The 22,968-nt window shown below is 49.4% G+C and overlaps 1 protein-coding gene across 1 annotated transcript in view; it reads right to left on the reverse strand.

Moving 5' to 3' along the window:
• LOC144675559 (putative carboxypeptidase X1) overlaps positions 1–22,968 on the reverse strand; it is a gene marked incomplete at its 5' end in the record, with an annotated part of 106,358 nt that overhangs the window by 80,920 nt on the left and 2,470 nt on the right. The window contains 2 exons of the mRNA XM_078536232.1: positions 2,321–2,517; positions 6,783–6,906. Coding sequence (XP_078392358.1) covers positions 2,321–2,517; positions 6,783–6,906 — 321 coding nt within the window. The remainder of the gene's footprint in view (positions 1–2,320; positions 2,518–6,782; positions 6,907–22,968) is intronic.

Consider the following 22,968-nt stretch of genomic DNA (forward strand, 5'->3'; position numbering starts at 1 on the left):
CACTGCCTCTCTCTTCCCATAGCCCTGTATCAATCGCAAACTAATCCCACTGTCCCGCTCTCTCCCCATAGCCCTTTATCATTCCCAAACTAATCCCACTGTCCCGCTCTCTCCCCATAGCCCTGTATCATTCCCAAACTAATCCCACTGTCCCGGTCTCTCCCCATAGCCCTGTATCAATCCCAAACTAATCCCACTGCCCCGCTCTCTCCCCATAGCCCTGTATCAATCCCAAACTAATCCCACTGCCCTGCTCTCTCCCCATAGCCCAGGATCGATCCCAAACTAATCCCACTGTCCCACTCGCTCCCCATAGCCCTGTACCAATCTCCAAACTAATCCCACTGCCTCTCTCTTCCCATAGCCCTGTATCAATCCCAAACTAATCCCACTGTCCCGCTCTCTCCCCATAGCCCTGTATCATTCCCAAACTAATCCCACTGTCCCGCTCTCTCTCCATAGCCCTGTATCATTCCCAAACTAATCCCACTGTCCCGCTCTCTCCCCATAGCCCTGTATCAATCCCAAACTAATCCCACTCCCCCGCTCTCTCCCCATAGCCCTGCATCAATCCCAAACTAATCCCACTGCCCCGCTCTCTCCCCATAGCCCTGTATCAATCCCAAACTAATCCCACTGTCCCGCTCTCTCCCCATAGCCCTGTATCAATCCCAAACTAATCCCACTCCCCCGCTCTCTCCCCATAGCCCTGCATCAATCCCAAACTAATCCCACTGCCCCGCTCTCTCCCCATAGCCCTGTATCAATCCCCAAACTAATCCCACTGCCCCGCTCTCTCCCCATAGCCCTGTATCAATCCCCAAACTAATCCCACTGTCCCGCTCTCTCCCCATAGCCCTGTATCAATCCCCAAACTAATCCCACTGCCCCGCTCTCTCCTCATAGCCCTGTATCAATCCCCAAACTAATCCCACTGCCCCGCTCTCTCCCCATAGCCCTGTATCAATCACCAAACTAATCCCACTGCCCCGCTCTCTCTCCCCATAGCCCTGTATCAATCACCAAACTAATCCCACTGTCCCGCTCTCCCCCTCCCTCTCCGTTGCCAAAACCCTCAAATCATCCGCCTCCCCTATCCCTGTTGTTTAGTCATTGCTCACCATTATCTCTCTCCCTCTCTCTCTCTCTCTCTCTCCCTCTCTCTCTGTCCCTCTCTCTCTCTCTCCCTGTCTCTCTCTCTCTCTCTCTCTCTCTCTGTCTCTCTCCCTGTCTCTCTCTCCCTGTCTCTGTCTCTCTCTCTGTCTCTCTCTGTCTCTCTCCCTGTCTCTCTCTCCCTGTCTCTGTCTCTCTCTCTGTCTCTCTCCTTGTCTCTCTCTCTCTCTCTCTCTCTCTGTCTCTCTCTCCCTGTCTCTGTCTCTCTCTCTGTCTCTCTCCCTGTCTCTCTCTCTCTCTCTCTCTCTCTCTCTGTCTCTCTCCCTGTCTGTCTCTCTCTCTCTCTCTCTCTCTGTCTCTCTCCCTGTCTCTCTCTCCCTGTCTGTCTCTCTCTCTCTCTCTCTGTCTCTCTCCCTGTCTCTCTCTCCCTGTCTCTGTCTCTCTCCCTGTCTCTCTCCCTGTCTCTCTCTCTGTCTCTCTCTCTCTGTCTCTCTCTCTCTGTCTCTGTCTCTCTGTCTGTCTCTGTCTCTCTCTCTCTGTCTCTCTGTCTGTCTCGCTTTCTCTCTCTCTCTCTCTGTGTGTCTCTCTCTCTGCCTGTCTCTCTTCTGCCTGTCTCTCTCTCTCTCTCTGCCTGTCTCTCTTTCTCTCTCTCTGCCTGTCTGTCTCTCTCTACCTGTCTCTCTCTCTCTCTGCCTGTCTGGCTCTCTCTGCCTGTCTGTCTCTCTCTCTGTCTGTCTCTCTCTCTCTCTCTGCCTGTCTCTCTCTCTCTCTCTCTCTTTCTCTGCCTGTCTCTCTCTCTCTCTGCCTGTCTGTCTCTCTCTACCTGTCTCTCTCTCTCTCTCTCTGCCTGTCTCTCTCTCCCTGCCTGTCTCTCTCTCTCTCTCTGCCTGTCTCTCTCTCTCTCTCTCTCTGCCTGTCTATCTCTCTCTTTCTCTGCCTGTCTCTCTTTCTCTCTCTGCCTGTCTCTCTCTCTGTGCCTGTCTCTCTCTCTCTCTCTCTTTCTCTGCCTGTCTCTCTCTCTCTCTGCCTGTCTGTCTCTCTCTACCTGTCTCTCTCTCTCTCTCTCTGCCTGTCTCTCTCTCCCTGCCTGTCTCTCTCTCTCTCTCTGCCTGTCTCTCTCTCTGTGCCTGTCTCTCTCTCTCTCTCTCTCTCTCTCTGCCTGTCTCTCTCTCTCTCTCTCTGCCTGTCTCTCTCTGACGGTGTGTACCAGTTTATGTGCCACTTCATATCCATCAGGGTTCATTGAGGGTAGTAGGTGTATCCGTGTGCTGTCCACCAGTCTGACCACTCGAGGGTTATGTTGCTTGTATTGCTGACACAGATACTGCATTAGGAAAATGAGAATTTCCCGGCCCACAACCTCATTGCCGTGCATCCCTGCAACATATCGAAACTCCGGTTCTCCTGGAAGGTTCAAGCAGAAATATCCCAGCAAATATGAGGGGGAGTCAAACTGGCTCCGACATAAATATTCCTGAAGTTTTAACTCTATCAGATTAAACATCCGAGCAGAACATTGGTCAACAATTAATAGTCTCATCCCACAATTCATCAAGATTTTATTCAGGATGAGCCCCTCTCCTTGTGTTACACACTTACCCAGCCCCTCTCCTTGTGTTACACACTTACCCAGCCCCTCTCCCGTGTTACACACTTACCCGGCCCCTCCCCCCAAGTTACACACTTACCCGGCCCCTCCCCCCAAGTTACACACTTACCCGGCCCCTCCCCCCAAGTTACACACTTATCCAGCCCCTCTCCTTGTGTTACACACTTACCCGGCCCCTCCCCCCAAGTTACACACTTACCCAGCCCCTCCCCCAATGTTACACACTTACCCAACCCTCCCCGTGTTACACACTTACCCAACCCTCCCCCAATGTTACACACTTACCCAACCCTCCCCGTGTTACACACTTACCCAACCCTCCCCGTGTTACACACTTACCCAGCCCCTCCCCCGTGTTACACACTTACCCAGCCCCTCCCCCGTGTTACACACTTACCCGGCCCCTCCTCGCTATTACACACTTACCCAGCCTCTCCCCCGTTGCACTTACCCGGCCCCTCCGCCCATGTTACACACTTACCCGGCCCCTCCCCCAATGTTACACACTTACACAGCCCCTCCCCTGTTACACACTTACCCAGCCCCTCCCCCTGTTACACACTTACCCGGCCCTTACCCCGTGTTACACACTTACCCAGCCCCTCCCCCTGTTACACACTTACCCGGCCCCTCCACCGTGTTACACACTTACCCAGCCCCTCCCCCTGTTACACACTTACCCAGCCCCTCCCCCTGTTACACACTTACCCAGCCCCTCCCCCTGTTACACACTTACCCGGCCCCTCCCCCTGTTACACACTTACCCAGCCCCTCCCCCTGTTACACACTTACCCAGCCCCTCCCCCTGTTACACACTTACCCAGCCCCTCCCCCTGTTACACACTTACCCAGCCCCTCCCCATGTTACACACTTACCCAGCCCCTCCCAATGTTACACACTTACCCAGCCCCTCCCCATGTTACACACTTACCCAGCCCCTCCCCATGTTACACACTTACCCAGCCCCTCCCCCTGTTACACACTTACCCGGCCCTTACCCCGTGTTACACACTTACCCAGCCCCTCCCCCTGTTACACACTTACCCGGCCCCTCCCCGTGTTACACACTTACCCAGCCCCTCCCCATGTTACACACTTACCCAGCCCCTCCCAATGTTACACACTTACCCAGCCCCTCCCCCATGTTACACACTTACCCAGCCCCTCCCCATGTTACACACTTACCCAGCCCCTCCACCGTGTTACACACTTACCCAGCCCCTCCCCCATGTTACACACTTACCCAGCCCCTCCCCATGTTACACACTTACCCGGCCCCTCCCCCAATGTTACACACTTACACAGCCCCTCCCCTGTTACACACTTACCCAGCCCCTCCCCCTGTTACACACTTACCCGGCCCTTACCCCGTGTTACACACTTACCCAGCCCCTCCCCCTGTTACACACTTACCCGGCCCCTCCCCGTGTTACACACTTACCCAGCCCCTCCCCGTGTTACACACTTATCCAGCCCCTCCCCATGTTACACACTTACCCAGCCCCTGCCCCATGTTACACACTTACCCAGCCCCTCCCCATGTTACACACTTACCCAGCCCCTCCCCATGTTACACACTTACCCGGCCCCTCCCCATGTTACACTCTTTCCGGCCCCTCCCCCTGTTACACACTTACCCGGTTTGTGTGCCCCTCCCCCGTGTTACACACTTACCCGGTTTGTGTGCCCCTCCCCCATGTTACACACTTACCCGGTTCGTGTGCCCCTCCCCGTGTTACACACTTAACCGGCTCGTGTGCCCCTCCCCGTGTTACACACTTACCCAGCCCCTCCCCCATGTTACACACTTACCCGGCCCCTCCCCCATGTTACACACTTACCCGGCTCGTGTACCCCTCACCGTGTTACACACTTACCCAGCCCCTCCCACCGTGTTACACACTTACCCGGCCCCTCCTCGCTATTACACACTTACCCAGCCTCTCCCCCGTTGCACTTACCCGGCCCCTCCGCCCATGTTACACACTTACCCGGCCCCTCCCCCAATGTTACACACTTACACAGCCCCTCCCCTGTTACACACTTACCCAGCCCCTCCCCCTGTTACACACTTACCCGGCCCTTACCCCGTGTTACACACTTACCCAGCCCCTCCCCCTGTTACACACTTACCCGGCCCCTCCACCGTGTTACACACTTACCCAGCCCCTCCCCCTGTTACACACTTACCCAGCCCCTCCCCCTGTTACACACTTACCCAGCCCCTCCCCCTGTTACACACTTACCCAGCCCCTCCCCATGTTACACACTTACCCAGCCCCTCCCCATGTTACACACTTACCCAGCCCCTCCCAATGTTACACACTTACCCAGCCCCTCCCCATGTTACACACTTACCCAGCCCCTCCCCATGTTACACACTTACCCAGCCCCTCCCCCTGTTACACACTTACCCGGCCCTTACCCCGTGTTACACACTTACCCAGCCCCTCCCCCTGTTACACACTTACCCGGCCCCTCCCCGTGTTACACACTTACCCAGCCCCTCCCCATGTTACACACTTACCCAGCCCCTCCCAATGTTACACACTTACCCAGCCCCTCCCCCATGTTACACACTTACCCAGCCCCTCCCCATGTTACACACTTACCCAGCCCCTCCACCGTGTTACACACTTACCCAGCCCCTCCCCCATGTTACACACTTACCCAGCCCCTCCCCATGTTACACACTTACCCGGCCCCTCCCCCAATGTTACACACTTACACAGCCCCTCCCCGTTACACACTTACCCAGCCCCTCCCCCTGTTACACACTTACCCGGCCCTTACCCCGTGTTACACACTTACCCAGCCCCTCCCCCTGTTACACACTTACCCGGCCCCTCCCCGTGTTACACACTTACCCAGCCCCTCCCCGTGTTACACACTTACCCAGCCCCTCCCCGTGTTACACACTTACCCAGCCCCTCCCCATGTTACACACTTACCCAGCCCCTCCCCCTGTTACACACTTACCCGGCCCTTACCCCGTGTTACACACTTACCCAGCCCCTCCCCATGTTACACACTTACCCGGCCCCTCCCCGTGTTACACACTTACCCAGCCCCTCCCCATGTTACACACTTACCCAGCCCCTCCCAATGTTACACACTTACCCAGCCCCTCCCCCATGTTACACACTTACCCAGCCCCTCCCCATGTTACACACTTACCCAGCCCCTCCCCATGTTACACACTTACCCGGCCCCTCCCCATGTTACACTCTTTCCGGCCCCTCCCCCTGTTACACACTTACCCGGTTTGTGTGCCCCTCCCCCGTGTTACACACTTACCCGGTTTGTGTGCCCCTCCCCCATGTTACACACTTACCCGGTTCGTGTGCCCCTCCCCGTGTTACACACTTAACCGGCTCGTGTGCCCCTCCCCGTGTTACACACTTACCCAGCCCCTCCCCCATGTTACACACTTACCCGGCCCCTCCCCCATGTTACACACTTACCCGGCTCGTGTACCCCTCACCGTGTTACACACTTACCCAGCCCCTCCCACCGTGTTACACACTAACCCGGCTTGTGTGCCCCTTCCGTGTTACACACTTACCCAGCTCGTGTACCCCGCCCCCTGTGTTACACACTTACCCAGCTCGTGCACCCCACGCCATGTGTTACACACTTACCCAGCTCGTGTACCCCACCCCCTGTGTTACACACTTACCCCGCTCATGCACCCCACGCCATGTGTTACACACTTACCCAGCTCGCGTACCCCACGCCATGTGTTACACACTTACCCCGCTCGTGCACCCCACGCCATGTGTTACACACTTACCCCGCTCGTGCACCCCACGCCATGTGTTACACACTTACCCAGCTCGTGTACCCCACCCTCTGTGTTACACACTTACCCCGCTCGTGCACCCCACGCCATGTGTTACACACTTACCCCGCTCGTGCACCCCACGCCATGTGTTACACACTTACCCCGCTCGTGCACCCCACGCCATGTGTTACACACTTACCCAGCTCGTGTACCCCACCCTCTGTGTTACACACTTACCCAGCTCGTGTACCCCACCCCCTGTGTTACACACTTACCCAGCTCGTGTACCCCAGGATTGTCTGAGATCTCTATCACGTACAGTTTCAGGCCCCCATAACTCTTTCCGATACTGTAGGTCCTGATGATATCTGGGCACTGTCTCCGCATCTCCCTCATTACCTGGAGACAGTAAATGAAATATTGGTGTCAGGAGAACAGGATGAGGGTGTATTCCTCAGCAGCCCCTTCCTCTAGGACACACCATATATCTTCACGGAAATCCCACCGAGCTGCTGGTGGAGTTTATATTCAGTCAATAAATGTGGATTATAAAACCAGTCTCAGTCATGATGACCATGAAACCATTGTCGATTGTTGTAAAAACCCATCTGGTTCACTAATGTCCTTTAGGGAAGGAAATCTGCTGTCCTTACCTGGCCTGGCCTACATGTGACTCCAGACCCACAGCAATGTGGGTGACTCTTAACTGCCCCCTGAAATTGCGGAGCCACTTTATGATCCCAAACAGCCATCCCAGACTGCGTATGGTCAAGGAACGATCATATTTTTCCTAATATTACTGTGGGATACTTTAAAGCAGACTTGGGTGTGGTTGTGTGTGTGGTTCTGTGTGTTTGATTGTGTGTGTATGTGGTTCTGTGTGTGTGGTTCTGTGTGTGTGGTTCTGTGTGTATGTGGTTCTGTGTGTGTGGTTGTGTGTGTGTGGTTCTGTGTGTGTGTGGTTCTGTGTGTGTGCGGTTGTGTGTATGTGGTTGTGTGTGTGTGGTTCTGTGTGTGTGGTTCTGTGTGTGTGTGGTTGTGTCTGTGTGGTTGTGTGTGTGTGGTTCTGTGTGTGTGTGGTTCTGTGTGTGTGGTTCTGTGTGTGTGTGGTTCTGTGTGTGTGGTTGTGTGTGTGTGGTTCTGTGTGTGTGTGGTTCTGTGTGTGTGCGGTTGTGTGTATGTGGTTGTGTGTGTGTGGTTCTGTGTGTGTGGTTCTGTGTGTGTGTGGTTGTGTCTGTGTGGTTGTGTGTGTGTGGTTCTGTGTGTGTGGTTCTGTGTGTGTGGTTCTGTGTGTGTGTGGTTCTGTGTGTGGGGTTCTGTGTGTGCGTGGTTCTGTGTGTGTGGTTCTGTGTGTGTGGTTCTGTGTGTATGTGGTTCTGTGTGTGTGGTTCTGTGTGTGTGTGGTTCTGTGTGTGTGGTTCTGTGTGTGTGGTTCTGTGTGTATGTGGTTCTGTGTGTGTGGTTCTGTGTGTGTGTGGTTCTGTGTGTGTGGTTCTGTGTGTGTGTGGTTCTGTGTGTGTGGTTCTGTGTGTGTGGTTCTGTGTGTCTGTGGTTCTGTGTCTGTGGTTCTGTGTGTGTGGTTCTGTGTGTGTGGTTGTGTCTGTGTGGTTATGTCTGTGTGGTTCTGTGTATGTGGTTGTGTGTGGTTGTGTGTGCGTGTGTGTGGTGTCATAGGTAACGGTATTACAGTTGAATAAAGGCAACTACAGAGGCATGAGGGAGGAGATGGCCAGAATTGACTGGGAGATGAGCCTAGCAGGAAAGACAGTGGAACAGCAATGGCAGGAGTTTCTGGGAGTAATTTGGAAGACACAGCAAAAATTCATCCCTAGGAAGAAGAAGCATACTAAAGGGAGGACGAGGCAACCATGGCTGACAAGGGAAGTCAGGGACAGCATAAAAGCTAAAGAGAAAGCATACAATGCGGCGAAGAGCAGTGGGAAACCAGGGGATTGGGAAGCCTACAAAGACCAACAGAGGACAACTAAAAAAGAAATAAGGAGGGAGAAGATTAAGTATGAGGGTAAACTAGCCAGTAATATAAAAGAAGATTGCAAGAGTTTTTTAGATATATAAAGGGTAAGAGAGAGGCAAAAGTGGACATTGGGCTGCTGGAAAATGACGCTGGAGAAGTAGTAGTGAGGAACAAAGAAATGGCGGAGGAACTGAATAGGTACTTTGCGTCAGTCTTCACAGTGGAAGACACGAGTAACATCCCCAAAGTTCGAGAGTCGGGGGGCAAAGGTGAGTATGGTGACCATTACCAAGGAGAAGGTGCTAGGAAAACTGAAAGGTCTGAAGGTGGATAAATTACCTGGACCAGATGAATTACACCCCAGAGTTCTGAAGGAGATAGCTGAAGAGATAGTGGAGGCGTTAGTGGTGATCTTTCAGGAATCACTGGAGTCAGGGAGGGTCCCAAAGGACTGGAAAATCGCTAATGTAACCCCCCTGTTTAAGAAGGGAGTGAGGCAAAAGACGCAAAATTACAGGCCGATTAGCCTGACCTCGGTCGTTGGTAAGATTTTAGAGTCCATTATTAAGGATGAGATTTCAGAATACTTGGAAGTGCATGGTAAAATCGGGCAAAGTCAGCATGGTTTCATCAAGGGGAGGTCATGCCTGACAAATCTGTTAGAATTCTTTGAGGAGGTAATGAGTAGGTTAGACAAAGGAGAGCCAATGGATGTTATCTACTTGGACTTCCAGAAGGCCTTTGACAAGGTGCCGCACAGGAGGCTGCTCAGTAAGATAAGAGCCCATGGTGTTAGAGGCAAGGTACTAGCATGGATAGAAGATTGGCTGTCTGGCAGGAGGCAGAGAGTGGGGATAAGGGGGTCCTTCTCAGGATGGCGGCCGGTGACTAGTGGAGTTCCGCAGGGGTCAGTGTTGGGACCACAACTTTTCACTTTATACATCAATGATCTAGATGAAGGGACTGAGGGCATCCTGGCTAAGTTTGCAGATGATACAAAGATAGGTGGAGGGACAGGTAGTATTGAGGAGGCAGGGAGGCTGCAGAAGGATTTGGACAGGTTAGGAGAATGGGCAAAGAAGTGGCAGATGGAATACAACGTGGGGAAGTGTGAGGTCATGCACTTTGGTAGGAAGAATAGAGGCATAGACTATTTTCTAAATGGGGAGAGAATTCAGAAATCTGGAGTGCAAAGGGACTTGGGAGTCCTAGTCCAGGATTCTCTTAAGGTTAACTTGCAGGTTGAGTCGGTAGTTAGGAAGGCAAATGCAATGTTGGCATTTATTTCAAGAGGACTAGAATATAAAAGCAGGGATGTGCTGCTGAGGCTTTATAAGGCTCTGGTCAGACCACATTTAGAATATTGTGAGCAATTTTGGGCCCCGTATCTCAGGAAGGATGTGCTGGCCCTGGAGAGGGTCCAGAGGAGGTTCACGAGAACGATCCCAGGAATGAAAGGCTTAACATATGAGGAACGTTTGAGGACTCTGGGTCTATACTCGATGGAGTTTAGAAGGATGAGGGGGGGATCTGATTGAAACTTACAGAATACTGAAAGGCCTGGATAGAGTAGACGTGGGGAAGATGTTTCCGTTAGTAGGAGAGACTAGGACCCGAGGGCACAGCCTCAGAGTAAAGGGAAGACCTTTTAGAACAGAGATGAGGAGAAACTTCTTTAGCCAGAGAGTGGTGAATCTATGGAATTCATTCCCACAGAAGGCTGTGGAGGCCAGGTCATTGAGTGTATTTAAGACCGAGATAGATAGGTTCTTGATTGGTAAGGGGATCAAAGGTTACGGGAGAAGGTGGGAGAATGGGGTTGAGAAACTTATCAGCTATGATTGAATGGCGGAGCAGACTCGATGGGCCGAATGGCCTAATTTCTGCTCCTATGTCTTATGGTCTTATGTTGTGTGTGGCTGTGTGTCTGTGGTTGTGTGTGTGTGGCTGTGTGTGTGTGGTTCTGTGTGTGTGGTTCTGTGTCTGTGTGGTTGTGTGTGTGTGGTTGTGTGTGTGTGGTTCTGTGTGTGTGTTTGTTTGTACTCTGTGGTTGTGTGTGTGTGGCTGTGTGTGTGTGGTTCTGTGTGTGTGGTTCTGTGTGTGTGTGGTTGTGTGTGTGTGGTTCTGTGTGTGTGGTTCTGTGTGTGTGGTTGTGTGTGTGTGGCTGTGTGTGTGTGGTTCTGTGTGTGTGGTTGTGTATGTGTGGTTGTGTGTGTGTGATTCTGTGTGTGTGTGGTGCTGTGTGTGTGGCTGTGTGTGTGTGTGGTTCTGTGTGTGTGGTTCTGTGTGTGTGGTTCTGTGTGTGTGGCTGTGTGTGTGTGGTTCTGTATGTGTGGTTCTGTGTGTGTGGTTCTGTGTGTGTGGTTCTGTGTGTGTGTGGTTCTGTGTGTGTGGTTCTGTGTGTGTGGTTCTGTGTGTGTGTGGTTGTGTGTGTGGGGTTCTGTGTGTGTGGTTCTGTGTGTGTGGCTGTGTGTGTGGTTCTGTGTGTTTGTTTGTACTGTGTGGTTGTGTGTGTGTGGTTGTGTGTGTGTGGTTCTGTGTGTGTGGTTCTGTGTGTGTGGGGTTCTGTGTGTGTGGTTCTGTGTGTGTGGTTGTGTGTGTGTGGTTCTGTGTGTGTGGTTCTGTGTGTTTGTTTGTACTGTGTGGTTGTGTGTGTGTGGTTCTGTGTGTGTGGTTCTGTGTCTGTGGTTCTGTGTGTGTGTTTGTTTGTACTCTGTGGTTGTGTGTGTGTGGTTCTGTGTGTGTGTGGTTGTGTGTGTGTGTGGTTGTGTGTGTGTGGTTCTGTGTCTGTGGTTCTGTGTGTGTGTTTGTTTGTACTTTGTGGTTGTGTGTGTGTGGTTGTGTGTGTGTGGTTCTGTGTGTGTGTGGTTCTGTGTGTGTGTGGTTGTGTGTGTGTGGTTCTGTGTCTGTGGTTCTGTGTCTGTGGTTCTGTGTGTGTGTTTGTTTGTACTGTGTGGTTGTGTGTGTGTGGTTCTGTGTCTGTGGTTCTGTGTGTGTGTGGTTCTGTGTGTGTGTGGTTCTGTGTGTGTGTGGTTGTGTGTGTGTGGTTTTGTGTCTGTGGTTCTGTGTGTGTGTGGTTCTGTGTGTGTGTGGTTCTCTGTGTGTGTGGTTCTGTGTGTGTGTGGTTCTCTGTGTGTGTGGTTCTGTGTGTGTGTGGTTCTGTGTGTGTGTGGTTCTGTGTGTGTGTGGTTCTCTGTGTGTGTGGTTCTGTGTGTGTGTGGTTGTGTGTGTGTGGTTCTGTGTCTGTGGTTCTGTGTGTGTGTGGTTCTGTGTGTGTGTGGTTGTGTGTGTGTGGTTCTGTGTGTGTGTGGTTGTGTGTGTGTGGTTCTGTGTCTGTGGTTCTGTGTGTGTGTGGTTCTGTGTGTGTGTGGTTCTGTGTGTGTGTGGTTCTGTGTGTGTGTGGTTGTGTGTGTGTGGTTCTGTGTCTGTGGTTCTGTGTGTGTGTGGTTCTGTGTGTGTGTGGTTCTGTGTGTGTGTGGTTGTGTGTGTGTGTTTGTTTGTACTGTGTGCATGTTTAAATGATCAAAGAAATGAGGTGCAAAAAGGGCATTTGAAATGGAGATGAGTGAGAGGGTGAGGTCCCAGCAGAGATGTTATGAATGAAATTTGCATTTCTAGATAAGTGGATAAGTGTTTGATTTTCAAAGGGACAGGGAAAATGTTTACAGCTGGCAAGATAAATAAGACAAGGTTATTCTGTTGAGTTTTCCCAAAAGTGCTGGGCATGATGAGAACATGAACGTTCCCAGTATTCTGGGAAAAGTAACTTCTAAAGACAAGTTGAAACAATGGGATTTACAGATGAAAAAGGTAAAGGCATATTTAAAGAAGGATTGGAAGGCTGTGTGAGGAGTGGCTGAGTGAGAGCCTGAATAGTGACTGTGTGTGAAACAGAGCTGGGGAAAAGCCTGGAGAATGCGCCAGCAACAAAATTAAAACCCTTTGGAAGCCCCTTGTCCAATGGGTGCTCGGGGTAATGCTGCTGGGTGACTTTATAAATGTGGGGTTGTTACAATCCGAGCCGAGGTTACCCTGGACAAGCCTGATCCCAGAGCAGAACCCAGCTTGATAGATCCTAACTTTTATTTGTTTGTTTAGATACGTGGAGAGTAGCTACTGAACAGAGGCACACGGGTCTGCTGATGAACATTAACAAAAGAATAAAACATTTATTCAACAAGCAAAGATGAATTATATTACATTACTCCTTTACCCACAACCATACCTTTACAGATAGATACAGATTTGTCAGGAAGACACGAGTTACAAAAGCTGCCTTTTACTCTCGTGTACACAGTAAGTATACAGTCCATGTAAGCCTCTGGCATCCTGTGGTCAGACACTCCACACTCTGAAACCGAGTGACAGATGCCACCTCAACCAGGTGCTATGGATCTCTCCTCAACTCCCCCCAGACTCGTGTCACATCCTGAGCCGACCAGTCTCACGGGATTTCGTCCTTCGCACGAGGGTTTCCAATCTCCACTCTCCAAGACCTCGCCTTGAAGTCTTCTCCCAAACCAATGCTTTCTCTCAGACGCCTTCCTCAAGGGTTCACCTCCAGGGTTTCAAACTCTCCCTCCGATGTTCCTCTTCCCTGGGTCACCACATGCATTCAAGCTTTCTTCCACACACACCATCTCACTGACTCAGCTGTCAAGAGTACACCACTGCTTCACATGCCCATAGCAAAGAGTTTCAGACTTTCAGTTGTCTCTTTGGACCCGCTTGCTACTTGCAAGCTGTTCTCGCTTTAAATCTGCTTTCTGCAGCTTTTGTCTTTGAAGCTTGGAGCCTTTCTCTCTGCCCCTCACTCTTAACCTCACTTAACAGGAGCTTTTCCAGGTTCCTCTCCTTCCTTTGACCGGAAGGTCTTCTTGGGACTTTCTCCTGTTCCACTCCTCTGGATTTTGGAGTATGTTCTTTAGCCTGTGATTGGCTACCTGTCCCCTTAGCCCCAGTCTCTCCGGGCAGCTACTTTCAAAACCAACTGAACTCAAACAGCTTCCAGTTTCTTCTGTGTGTGTCTGTGGGAGGGACCTGCCTCTCTGGGCCCCTGTTGCTAGGCAACAGCGCTGTTTTTTCTCTCTGCTTAGTCATAAAACTTTCATTAAAAATGCATGTACCTTTTAAAGTGAAAGTAAAACTCAATCTGACCTTTTCTTAACACACAAATACATATTAAACTTAAACTTTAACACTAAAATTCATTCCTAACACCCACAAATACCAATAAAACTTATTTAAACTGTTTCCGAACAGAATCTATTTGGACTGTTACCTTAAAGGGGAGGTGTGTGTGGCTGTAATCTTGTGTGTTTAAGGTTTTTTAAATGTTTTTATTTTAATCTTTAAAATCTCTATAAGTTGTAGTGGACTCATTACTTCTGACTTCAGTGCACAAGCCAAGTCTAGTGGGTCCCAGGCAGTGTGTCCCAGGCAGTGTCCCAGACAGTGTGTCCCAGGCAGTGTGTCCCAGACAGTGTGTCCCAGACAGTGTGTCCCAGGCAGTGGGTCCCAGGCAGTGCGTCCCAGACAGTGTGTCCCAGGCAGTGTGTCCCAGACAGTGTGTCCCAGACAGTGCGTCCCAGGCAGTGTGTCCCAGACAGTGCGTCCCAGGCAGTGCATCCCAGGCAGTGTGTCCCAGACAGTGCGTCCCAGGCAGTGTGTCCCAGACAGTGTGTCCCAGGCAGTGCGTCCCAGGCAGTGTGTCCCAGGCAGTGTGTCCCAGACAGTGTGTCCCAGACAGTGCGTCCCAGGCAGTGCGTCCCAGGCAGTGCGTCCCAGACAGTGCGTCCCAGGCAGTGCGTCCCAGGCAGTGCGTCCCAGGCAGTGCGTCCCAGACAGTGTGTCCCAGACAGTGTGTCCCAGACAGTGTGTCCTAGACAGTAGAATCTACTGGAGAGCAGTTGATTAGTTAGTTGGCTAACTGGCCCGACCTAGTTATTGTAGTCTCAGCTCGGAAGACTGTAAGTATAGAGGTGTAGCTGCTGATTGACAGGCGGTGTGCAGAGTGGAGATAAAGCGAGTTGTTATGAGTTTGGTGAGTGGGGAGTTCAGTGAGGGGGGGGAATTGCTCTCTTTTTTCCTATTTTTTTCTTACTTTGGTGCAGAATAAGGGAGGGGGAGAAACACCTGGATACTTTGTTCCAGAAGACAGCCACACCTCTTAGAAGAGGGTCATCTGTTTTGGTCAGCAGTGAGGGGCAGGAGGACATGAATGTCAGTGAGGCAGGTAATGGGACCGAGCAGACAGTAGTGGAGGAGCCTCAAGCTTTGCAATTGTCAAACAGGTTTGAGGTGCTCAAAACCTGTACGGATGAAAACAAAGTCTGCAAGGTGGATGAGCTGACTGGCCATGGCTCTGTGGTACAAGAAGCTGTTCAAACAGGGGGAGAAAAAGGAATGTGGTGGTAGTATGAGACAGTATAGTGAGGGGGATTGACACTATTCTCTGTGGCAAAGAGCGAGAATCCAGATGGCTATGTTGCCTGCCCGGTGCGAGGGATCGGGACATTTGCTCAGGGCTGGTGAGGAACTTGCAGTGGGAGGGGGAGGATCCAGTTGTCGTTGTCCATGTAGGTGCCAATTAAATAGGTAGAACTAGGACAGAAGTTCTGCAAAGTCAGTATGTGGAACTAGGTACCAAATTAAGAAGCTAAACCTCAAAGGTAATAATCTCTGGATTATTACCTGAGCCACGTGCAAATTGGCATAGGGCAAATAAGATTAGGGAGACGAATGAGTGACTCAAAGACTGGTGTGGGAGAATTGTGCTCTGTTTTGTGTGGCACAGGTATTAGTACCGGGGAAAGTAGGGGCTGCACTGTTGGGACGGTTTACACCTGAACCGTGCTGGGATGAGTATCCTAACAAATTGCATAACTAGGGAAGTAAAGAGGGCTTTAAACTAAACAAGAGGGGTAAGAGGTCAAATTTAGGAACAAAAACGGAAACATCTGGAAAAACTCAGCAGGTCTGACAGCGTCTGTGGAGAGGGGCACAGTTAATGTTTCGAGTCCAGACTGGACTGACAATGTTAACTCTGTCTCTCTCTCTCTCTGCAGACGCTGTCAGACCTGCTGAGTTTTTCCAGATGTTTCTGTTTCTGTTTCAGTTTTCCAGCATCCGCAGTATTTTGCTTTTATCAGATTTTGGAAAATGTGGTAAAAGGAATAAAAGACAAGGTGTGAATCTGGGAAATAATGAACAGAGCGTGACAGGGACAGAGCGCAAACTAACAGTTAATCAGCCAATAAGGACAGAGGTTACAAAAATAATACAAGGACAAAACCAAAGGCTCTGTATCCGAATGCACAGAGCATTGAAAATGAAACAGAGGAACAGATAGAAAGGATGAAGTACAATCTGATAGTCACTACAATGACAGGGCTGCAGGAGGACATGGATCGGGACATGAATATTAAAGGCTAGAGGACATTTCGGAAGGACAGGAAGTGAGGTCATGGTTGGGAGGAGGGTGGGGGAAGGGTGTCTCTGTTAATTAATGACGGTATTAGCACAATAGAGAGAGATGATCTAAGTTCAGGATACCAGGATGTGGAAACGGTTTGGTTTGAGGTTCACTAAAGTCCCTTAGGGTAGGAAATCTGCCCTCCTTACCTGGTCTGACCTACATGTGACTCCAGATGCACAGCAATGTGGTTGGCTCTTAAATGCCCTCTGAAATGGCCTAGCAAACCACTCAGTTCTAAGAAACTGCTACAAAGTCTCAAAAAAGGAACGAAACCGGACGGAGCACCCGGCATCGGCCTTGGCACTGGAAACAACGGCAAACTCAGCCCTGTCGACCCTGCAAAGTCCTCCTGACGAACATCTGGGGGCTAGAGCCAAAATTGGGAGAGCTGTCTCACAGACTGGTCAAGCAACAGCCTGACATAGTCATCCTCACAGAATCATACCTTACAGATAATGTCCCAGACTCCACCATCACCATCCCTGGGTATGTCCTGTCCCACTGGCAGGACAGATTCAGCAGAGGGGGCGGCACAGTGGTATAGAGTCAGGAGGGAGTTGCCCTGGGAGTCCTCAACATCAACTCCGGACCCCATGAAGTCTCATGGCATCAGGTCAAACATGGGCAAGGAAACCTCCTGCTGATTACCATGTACCGCCCTCCCTCAGCTGATGAATCAGTGCTCCTCCATGTTGAACAACACTTGGAGGAAGCACTGAGGGTGGCAAGGGCACAGAATGTACTCTGGGTGGACTTCAATGTCCTTCACCAAGAGTGGCTCAGTAACACCACTACTGACCGAGCTGGCCAAGTCCTAAAGGACATAGCTGCTAGATTGAGTTGCGGCAAGTGGTGAGGGAACCAATAGGAGGGAAAAACATACTTGACCTCATCCTCACCAACCTGCCTGCCGCAGATGCATCTGCCCATGACAGTATCAGTAGGAGTGACCACCGCACAGTCATTGTGGAGATGAAGTCCCTCCATCGTGTTGTGTGGCACTACCATGATGCTAAATGGGGTAGATTTCAAACAGATCTAGCAATTCAAGACTGGGCATCCATGAGGCGCTGTGGGCCATCAGCAGCAGCAGAATTGTACTCGAACACAATCTGTAACCTCATGGCCCGGCATATCCCCCACTCTACCATTACCACCAATCCAGGGGATCAACCCTGGTTCAATGAAGAGTGCAGGAGGGCATGCCAGGAGCAGCACCAGATATACCTAAAAATGAGGTGTCAACCTGGTGAAGCTATAACACTTGCGTGTCAAACAGCATAAGCAGCAGCTGATAGACAGGGCTAAGCAATCCCACAACGAACGGATCAGATCTAAGCTCTGCAGTCCTGCCACATCCAGTTGTGAATGGTGGTGGACAATTAAACAACTCACTGGAGGAGGAAGCTCCACAAATATCCCCATCCTCAATGATGGAGGAGCCCAGCACATCAGTGCAAAAGATAAGGCTGAAGTATTCGCAACAATCTTCAGCCAGAAGTGCCGAGTGGATGATCCATCTCAGCCTCCTCCGGAGGTCCCCAGCATCACAGATGCCAGTCTTCAGCCAATTCGATTCACTCCACGTGATATCAAGAAACGACTGAAGGCACTGGTTACTGCAAAGGCTATGGGTCCTGACAATATTCCAGCAATAGTACTGAAGACTTGTGCTCCAGAACTTGCCGTGCCCCTAGCCAAGCTGCTCCAGTACAGCTACAAGACTGGCATCTACCCGGCTATGTGGAAAATTGCCCAGGTATGTCCTGTACACAAAAAGCAGGACAAATCCAACCCGGCCAATTACCGCCCCATCAGTCTACTCTCCATCATCAGTAAAGTGATGGAAGGGATCATCAACAGTGCTATCAAGCGGCACTTGCTTAACAATAACCTGCTCACTGATGCCCAGTTTGGGTTCTGCCAGGGCCACTCAGCTCCTGACCTCATTACAGCCTTGGTTCAAACATGGACAAAAGAGCTGAACTCCCGAGGTGAGGTGAGAGTGACTGCCCTTGACATCAAGGCTGCATTTGACTGAGTGGCATCAAGGAGCCCGAACAAAACTGGAGTCAATGAGAATCAGGGGGAAAACTCTCCACTGGTTGGAGTCATACCGAGCACAAAGGAAGATGGTTGTGGTTGTTGGAGGTCAGTCACCTCAGCTCCAGGACATCACTGCAGGAGTTCCTCAGGGTAGTGTCCTTGGCCCAAACATCTTCAGCTGATTCATCAATGACCTTCCTTCCATCATAAGGTCAGAAGTGGGGATGTTCGCTGATGATTGCACAATGTTCAGCACCATTCACGACTCCTCAGATACTGAAGCAGCCCATGAATTCAGCAAAGGAGGACCAAGGGATTGATTAAGAAGGGGAAAATAGAGTACGAGAGTAAGCTTGCAGGGAACATAAAAACTGACTGTAAAAGTTTCTATAGGTATTTGAAGAGAAAAAGATTGGTGAAGACAAATGCAGGTCCCTTACAGTCAGAAACAGGGGAATTTATAATGGGGAACAAAGAAATGGCTGACCAACTAAATACATACTTTGGTTCTGTCTTCACAAAGGAGGACACTAATAACATACCAGAAATGTTGGGGAACACAGGGTTTAGTGAGAGGGAGGAACTGAAAGAAATCAGTATTAGTAGGGAAATGGTGTTGGGGAAATTGATGGGATTGAAGGTTGATAAATCCCCAGGGTCTGATAATCTACATCCCAGAGTACTTAAGGAAGTGGCCCTAGAAATAGTGGATGCATTGGTGGTCATCTTCCGAGATTCTATAGACACTGGAACAGTTCCTACAGATTGGAGGGTAGCTAATGTAACCTCACTATTTAAAAATGGAGATAGAGAGAAAACAGAGAATTATAGACCAGTCAGCCTGACGTCGGTAGTGGGGAAAATTCTAGAGTCCATTATAAAAGATTTAATAGCTGAGCACGTGGAAAACAGTGGCAGAATCGGACAGAGTCAGCATGGATTTACGGAAGGGAAATCATGCTTGACAAATCTACTGGAATTTTTTGAGGATGTAACTAGTAGAGTTGATGAGGGGGAGCCAGTGGATGTGGTTTGTTTGGACTTTCAGAAGGCTTTCGACAAAGTCCCACATAAGAGATTGGTGTGTAAAATTAAAGTGCATGGGATTGGGGGCAGTGTATTGAGATGGATAGAAAACTGGTTGGCAGATAGGAAACAAAGAGTAGGAATAAACGGGTCTTTTTCCGAATGGCAGGCAGTGACTAGTGGGGTACCACAGGGATCGGTGCTGGGACCCCAGTTATTCACAATATATATTAATGATTTAGATGAGGGAGTTAAATGTAATATCTCCAAATTTGCAGATGACACAAAGCTGGGTGGGAGGGTGAGCTGTGAGGAGGATGCAGAGATGCTTCAGTGTGATTTGGACAAGCTGAGTGAATGGGCAAATGCATGGCACATACAGTATAATGTGGATAAATGTGAGGTTATCCACTTTGGTAGCAAAAACAGGAAGGCAGATTATTATCTGAATGGCTATAAATTGAGAGAGGGGAATGTGCAACGAGACCTGGGTGTCCTTGTACACCAGTCGCTGAAGGTAAGCATGCAGGTGCAGCAGGCGGTAAAGAAGGCAAACGGTATGTTGGCCTTCATAGCCAGAGGATTCGAGTACAGGAACAGGGATGTCTTGCTGCAATTATACAGGGTCTTGGTGAGACCGCACCTGGAATATTGTGTGCAGTTTTGGTCTCCTTATCTGAGGAAGGATGTTCTTGCTATAGACGGAGTGCAGCGAAGGTTTACCCGACTGATTCCTGGGTTGGCGGGACTGACATATGAGGAGAGATTGAGTCGGTTAGGATTATATTCGCTGGAGTTCAGAAGAATGAGGGGGGGATCTCATAGAAACCTATAAAATTCTAACAGAACTAGACAGGGTAGATGCAGGAAGGATGTTCCCAATGGTGGGGGAGTCCAGAATCAGGGGTCACAGTCTGAGGATATGGGGTAGACCATTTAGGACTGAGATGAGGAGAAATTTCTTCACCCAAAGAGTGGTGAGCCTGTGGAATTCGTTACCACAGAAAGTAGTTGAGGCCAAAACATTGTATGTTTTGAAGAAGGAGTTAGATATAGCTCTTGGGGTGAAAGGGATCAAAGGGTATGGGGAGAAAGCAGGAGCAGGCTATTGAGTTGGATGATCAGCAATGATCATAATGAATGGCGGAGCAGGCTCGAAGGGCCGAATGGCCTACTCCTGCTCCTAGTTTCTATGTTTCTATGTCTAAATGCATCGCCCCTTGATGTTCAATGCCATTACCATCACTGAATCCCCCACTGTCAACATCCTGGGGGTTACCATTGACCAGAAACTGAACTGGACTAGCCATATAAATACTGTGGCTACAAGACAAGTCAGAGGTTAGGAATCCTGCGATGAATAACTCACCTCCTGACTTCCCAAAGCGTGTCCACCATCTACAAGGCACAAGTCAGGAGTGTGATGGAATACTCCCCACTTGCCTGGATGAGTGCAGCTCCCACAACACTCAAGAAGCTGGACACCGTCCAGGACAAAGCAGCCGCTTGATCGGCACCCCATCCACAAACATTCGCTCCCTCCACCACCGACGCACAGTAACAGCAGTGTGTGTACCATCTACAAGATGCACTGCAGGAATTCACCAAGGCTCCTTCGACAGCACCTTCCAAACCCACAACCACTACCATCTAGAAGGACAAGGGCAGCAGATAGTTGGGAACACCACCACCTGGAAGTTCCCCTCCAAGTCACTCACCATCCTGACTTGGAAATATATCGCCGTTCCTTCACTGTCACTGGGTCGAAATCTTGGAACTCCCTCCTAACAGCACAGTGGGTGTACCTACACCACATGGACTGCAGCGGTTCAAGAAGGCAACTCACCCCCACCTTCTCAAGGGCAACTAGGGATGGGCAATAAATGCTGGCCCAGCCAGTGAAACCCACATCCTGTGAATGAATTTTTAAAAAAAGATCGGGGGACCAAAACCGTTCACAGTATTCTAGGTGTGGTCTAACTAGTGCCTTGTATAGTTTTAGCAAGACTTCCCTATTTTTATACCCCATTCCCTTTGAAATAAAGGCCAATATTCCATTTGCCTTCCCTATTACCTGCTGAACTTGTATGTTAGCTTTTTGTGATTCATGCACAAGGACTCCCAAATCCCTCTGTGCTGCAGCTTTCTGCAGTCTTTCTCCAGTTAAATAATATTCAGCTCCTCTATTCTTCCTGCCAAAGTGCAGAACCTCACATTTTCCCACATTATATTCCATCTGCCTAGTTTTTGCCCACTCACTTAACCCGTCTATATCCCTCTGTAGACTCCTTGTGTCACCCTCATCACTTGCCTTCCCACCTATTTTTGTGTCATCCACAAACTTGGCGATAGTACATTCACTTCCCTCATCTGAGACATTAATATATATTGTAAATAATTGTGGCCCCAGCGCTGATCCCTGTGACACTCCACTAGTTACAGGTTTCCATCCCAAAAATTCCCCCCTTATCCCAACTCTCTGTCTTCTATTAGTTAGCCAATCCTCTATCCATGCTAATATCCTACCCCCAACACCATGGACTCATCTTATTAAGTGGCCTTATGTGCGGCACCTTATCGAACACCTTTTAGAAAGGTTTCCTTTATCTATCCTGCTTGTTACCTCCTCAAAGAATTCTAATAAATTTGTTAGGCATGATTTCCCCTTTATGAAGCCATGCTGACTCTGCTTGATTAGATTATGTATTTCTAAATGCTCTGCTATTACATCCTTTATAACAGACTCTAACATTTTCCCAGTGACAGATGTTAAGCTAACTGGCCTATAGTTACCTGTTTTTTGTCTCCCTCCCCTTTTTGAATAAGGGTGTTACATTGGCAGTTTTCCAATCCTCTGGGACTTTTCCAGAATCTAAGGATTGGAAGGTTACTACCAGTGCATCCACTATCTCTGTAGCTACTTCCTTTAATATCCTCGGATGTAACCCATCAGGTCCAGGGGACGTATCAGCCTTTAGCCCCATTAGTTTCTCTAGTACTTTTTCTCTAGTGATTGTTATTGTATTGATTTCCTCTCCCCCCCACCTCACCCTTTTGCCCCTTGATTATTTAGTATTTTTGGAATGATATTAGTGTCTTCTACTGTGAAGCCTGAAGCAAAGTATTTATTCAACTCCTCTGCCATTTCCTGGTTCCCCATTATTATTTCCCCAGCCTCATTCTCTAAGGGGCCTATGTTCACTTTGGCCTCTCTTCCTTTTTATATATTTAAAGAAGCTCTTACTGTCTGTTTTTATATTACTTGCTAGTTTACCCTCAAAGCTTATTTTCTCCCTCTTAATTATTTTTTGGTCATCTTTTGTTGGTTTTTAAAACTTTCCCAATCCTCTCATTTACGACTAATCTCTGTCACATTGTATGTTTTTTCTTTCAGTTTCACACTATCCTTAACTTCCTTGGTTAACGATGGTTGTTTTATCCCCTTCCTACAATCCTTCCTCCTCACTGGGATATATCTTTGTTGTGAGTTATGAACTATTTCCTTAAACATCTGCCATTGTTCATCAACTGTCTTTTCTGTTAGACTCCTTCCCCAGTCCACTCCAGCTAACTCTGTCCTCATTCCATTGTAATTATTTAAGTTTAGCACAGTTGTTTCCAACCCAAGTCATGTGTGTGTGTTTGTGTGTAGTTCAGCACTTTAGAGCCAAAAGCCTCAGATTAGATTAAAGGAAAAGTATACTCAAACATTCCAAAGTTTTGAGTATAATGTTCGAGTTGAGATTTCCAGCAAAATTGCAATTCCATTGTATTGTGAAGATAAAACAGGATTGTCCTTTCTTTGAGATCAACCAGCCTTTGTAAAAAAACACCCTGAAATTCAAAAGGATTCTAGGAAAACCACAAGACATAAACACACAGTCTAGGTGGTTCCAATGGATAAAAAGAGGTTTCTTTTGAAGAAATGATTTAAATA

This window comes from Cetorhinus maximus, unplaced genomic scaffold, assembly GCF_964194155.1.
Source record: "Cetorhinus maximus unplaced genomic scaffold, sCetMax3.hap1.1 HAP1_SCAFFOLD_1008, whole genome shotgun sequence".
Taxonomy (NCBI): Eukaryota; Metazoa; Chordata; class Chondrichthyes; order Lamniformes; family Cetorhinidae; genus Cetorhinus; species Cetorhinus maximus.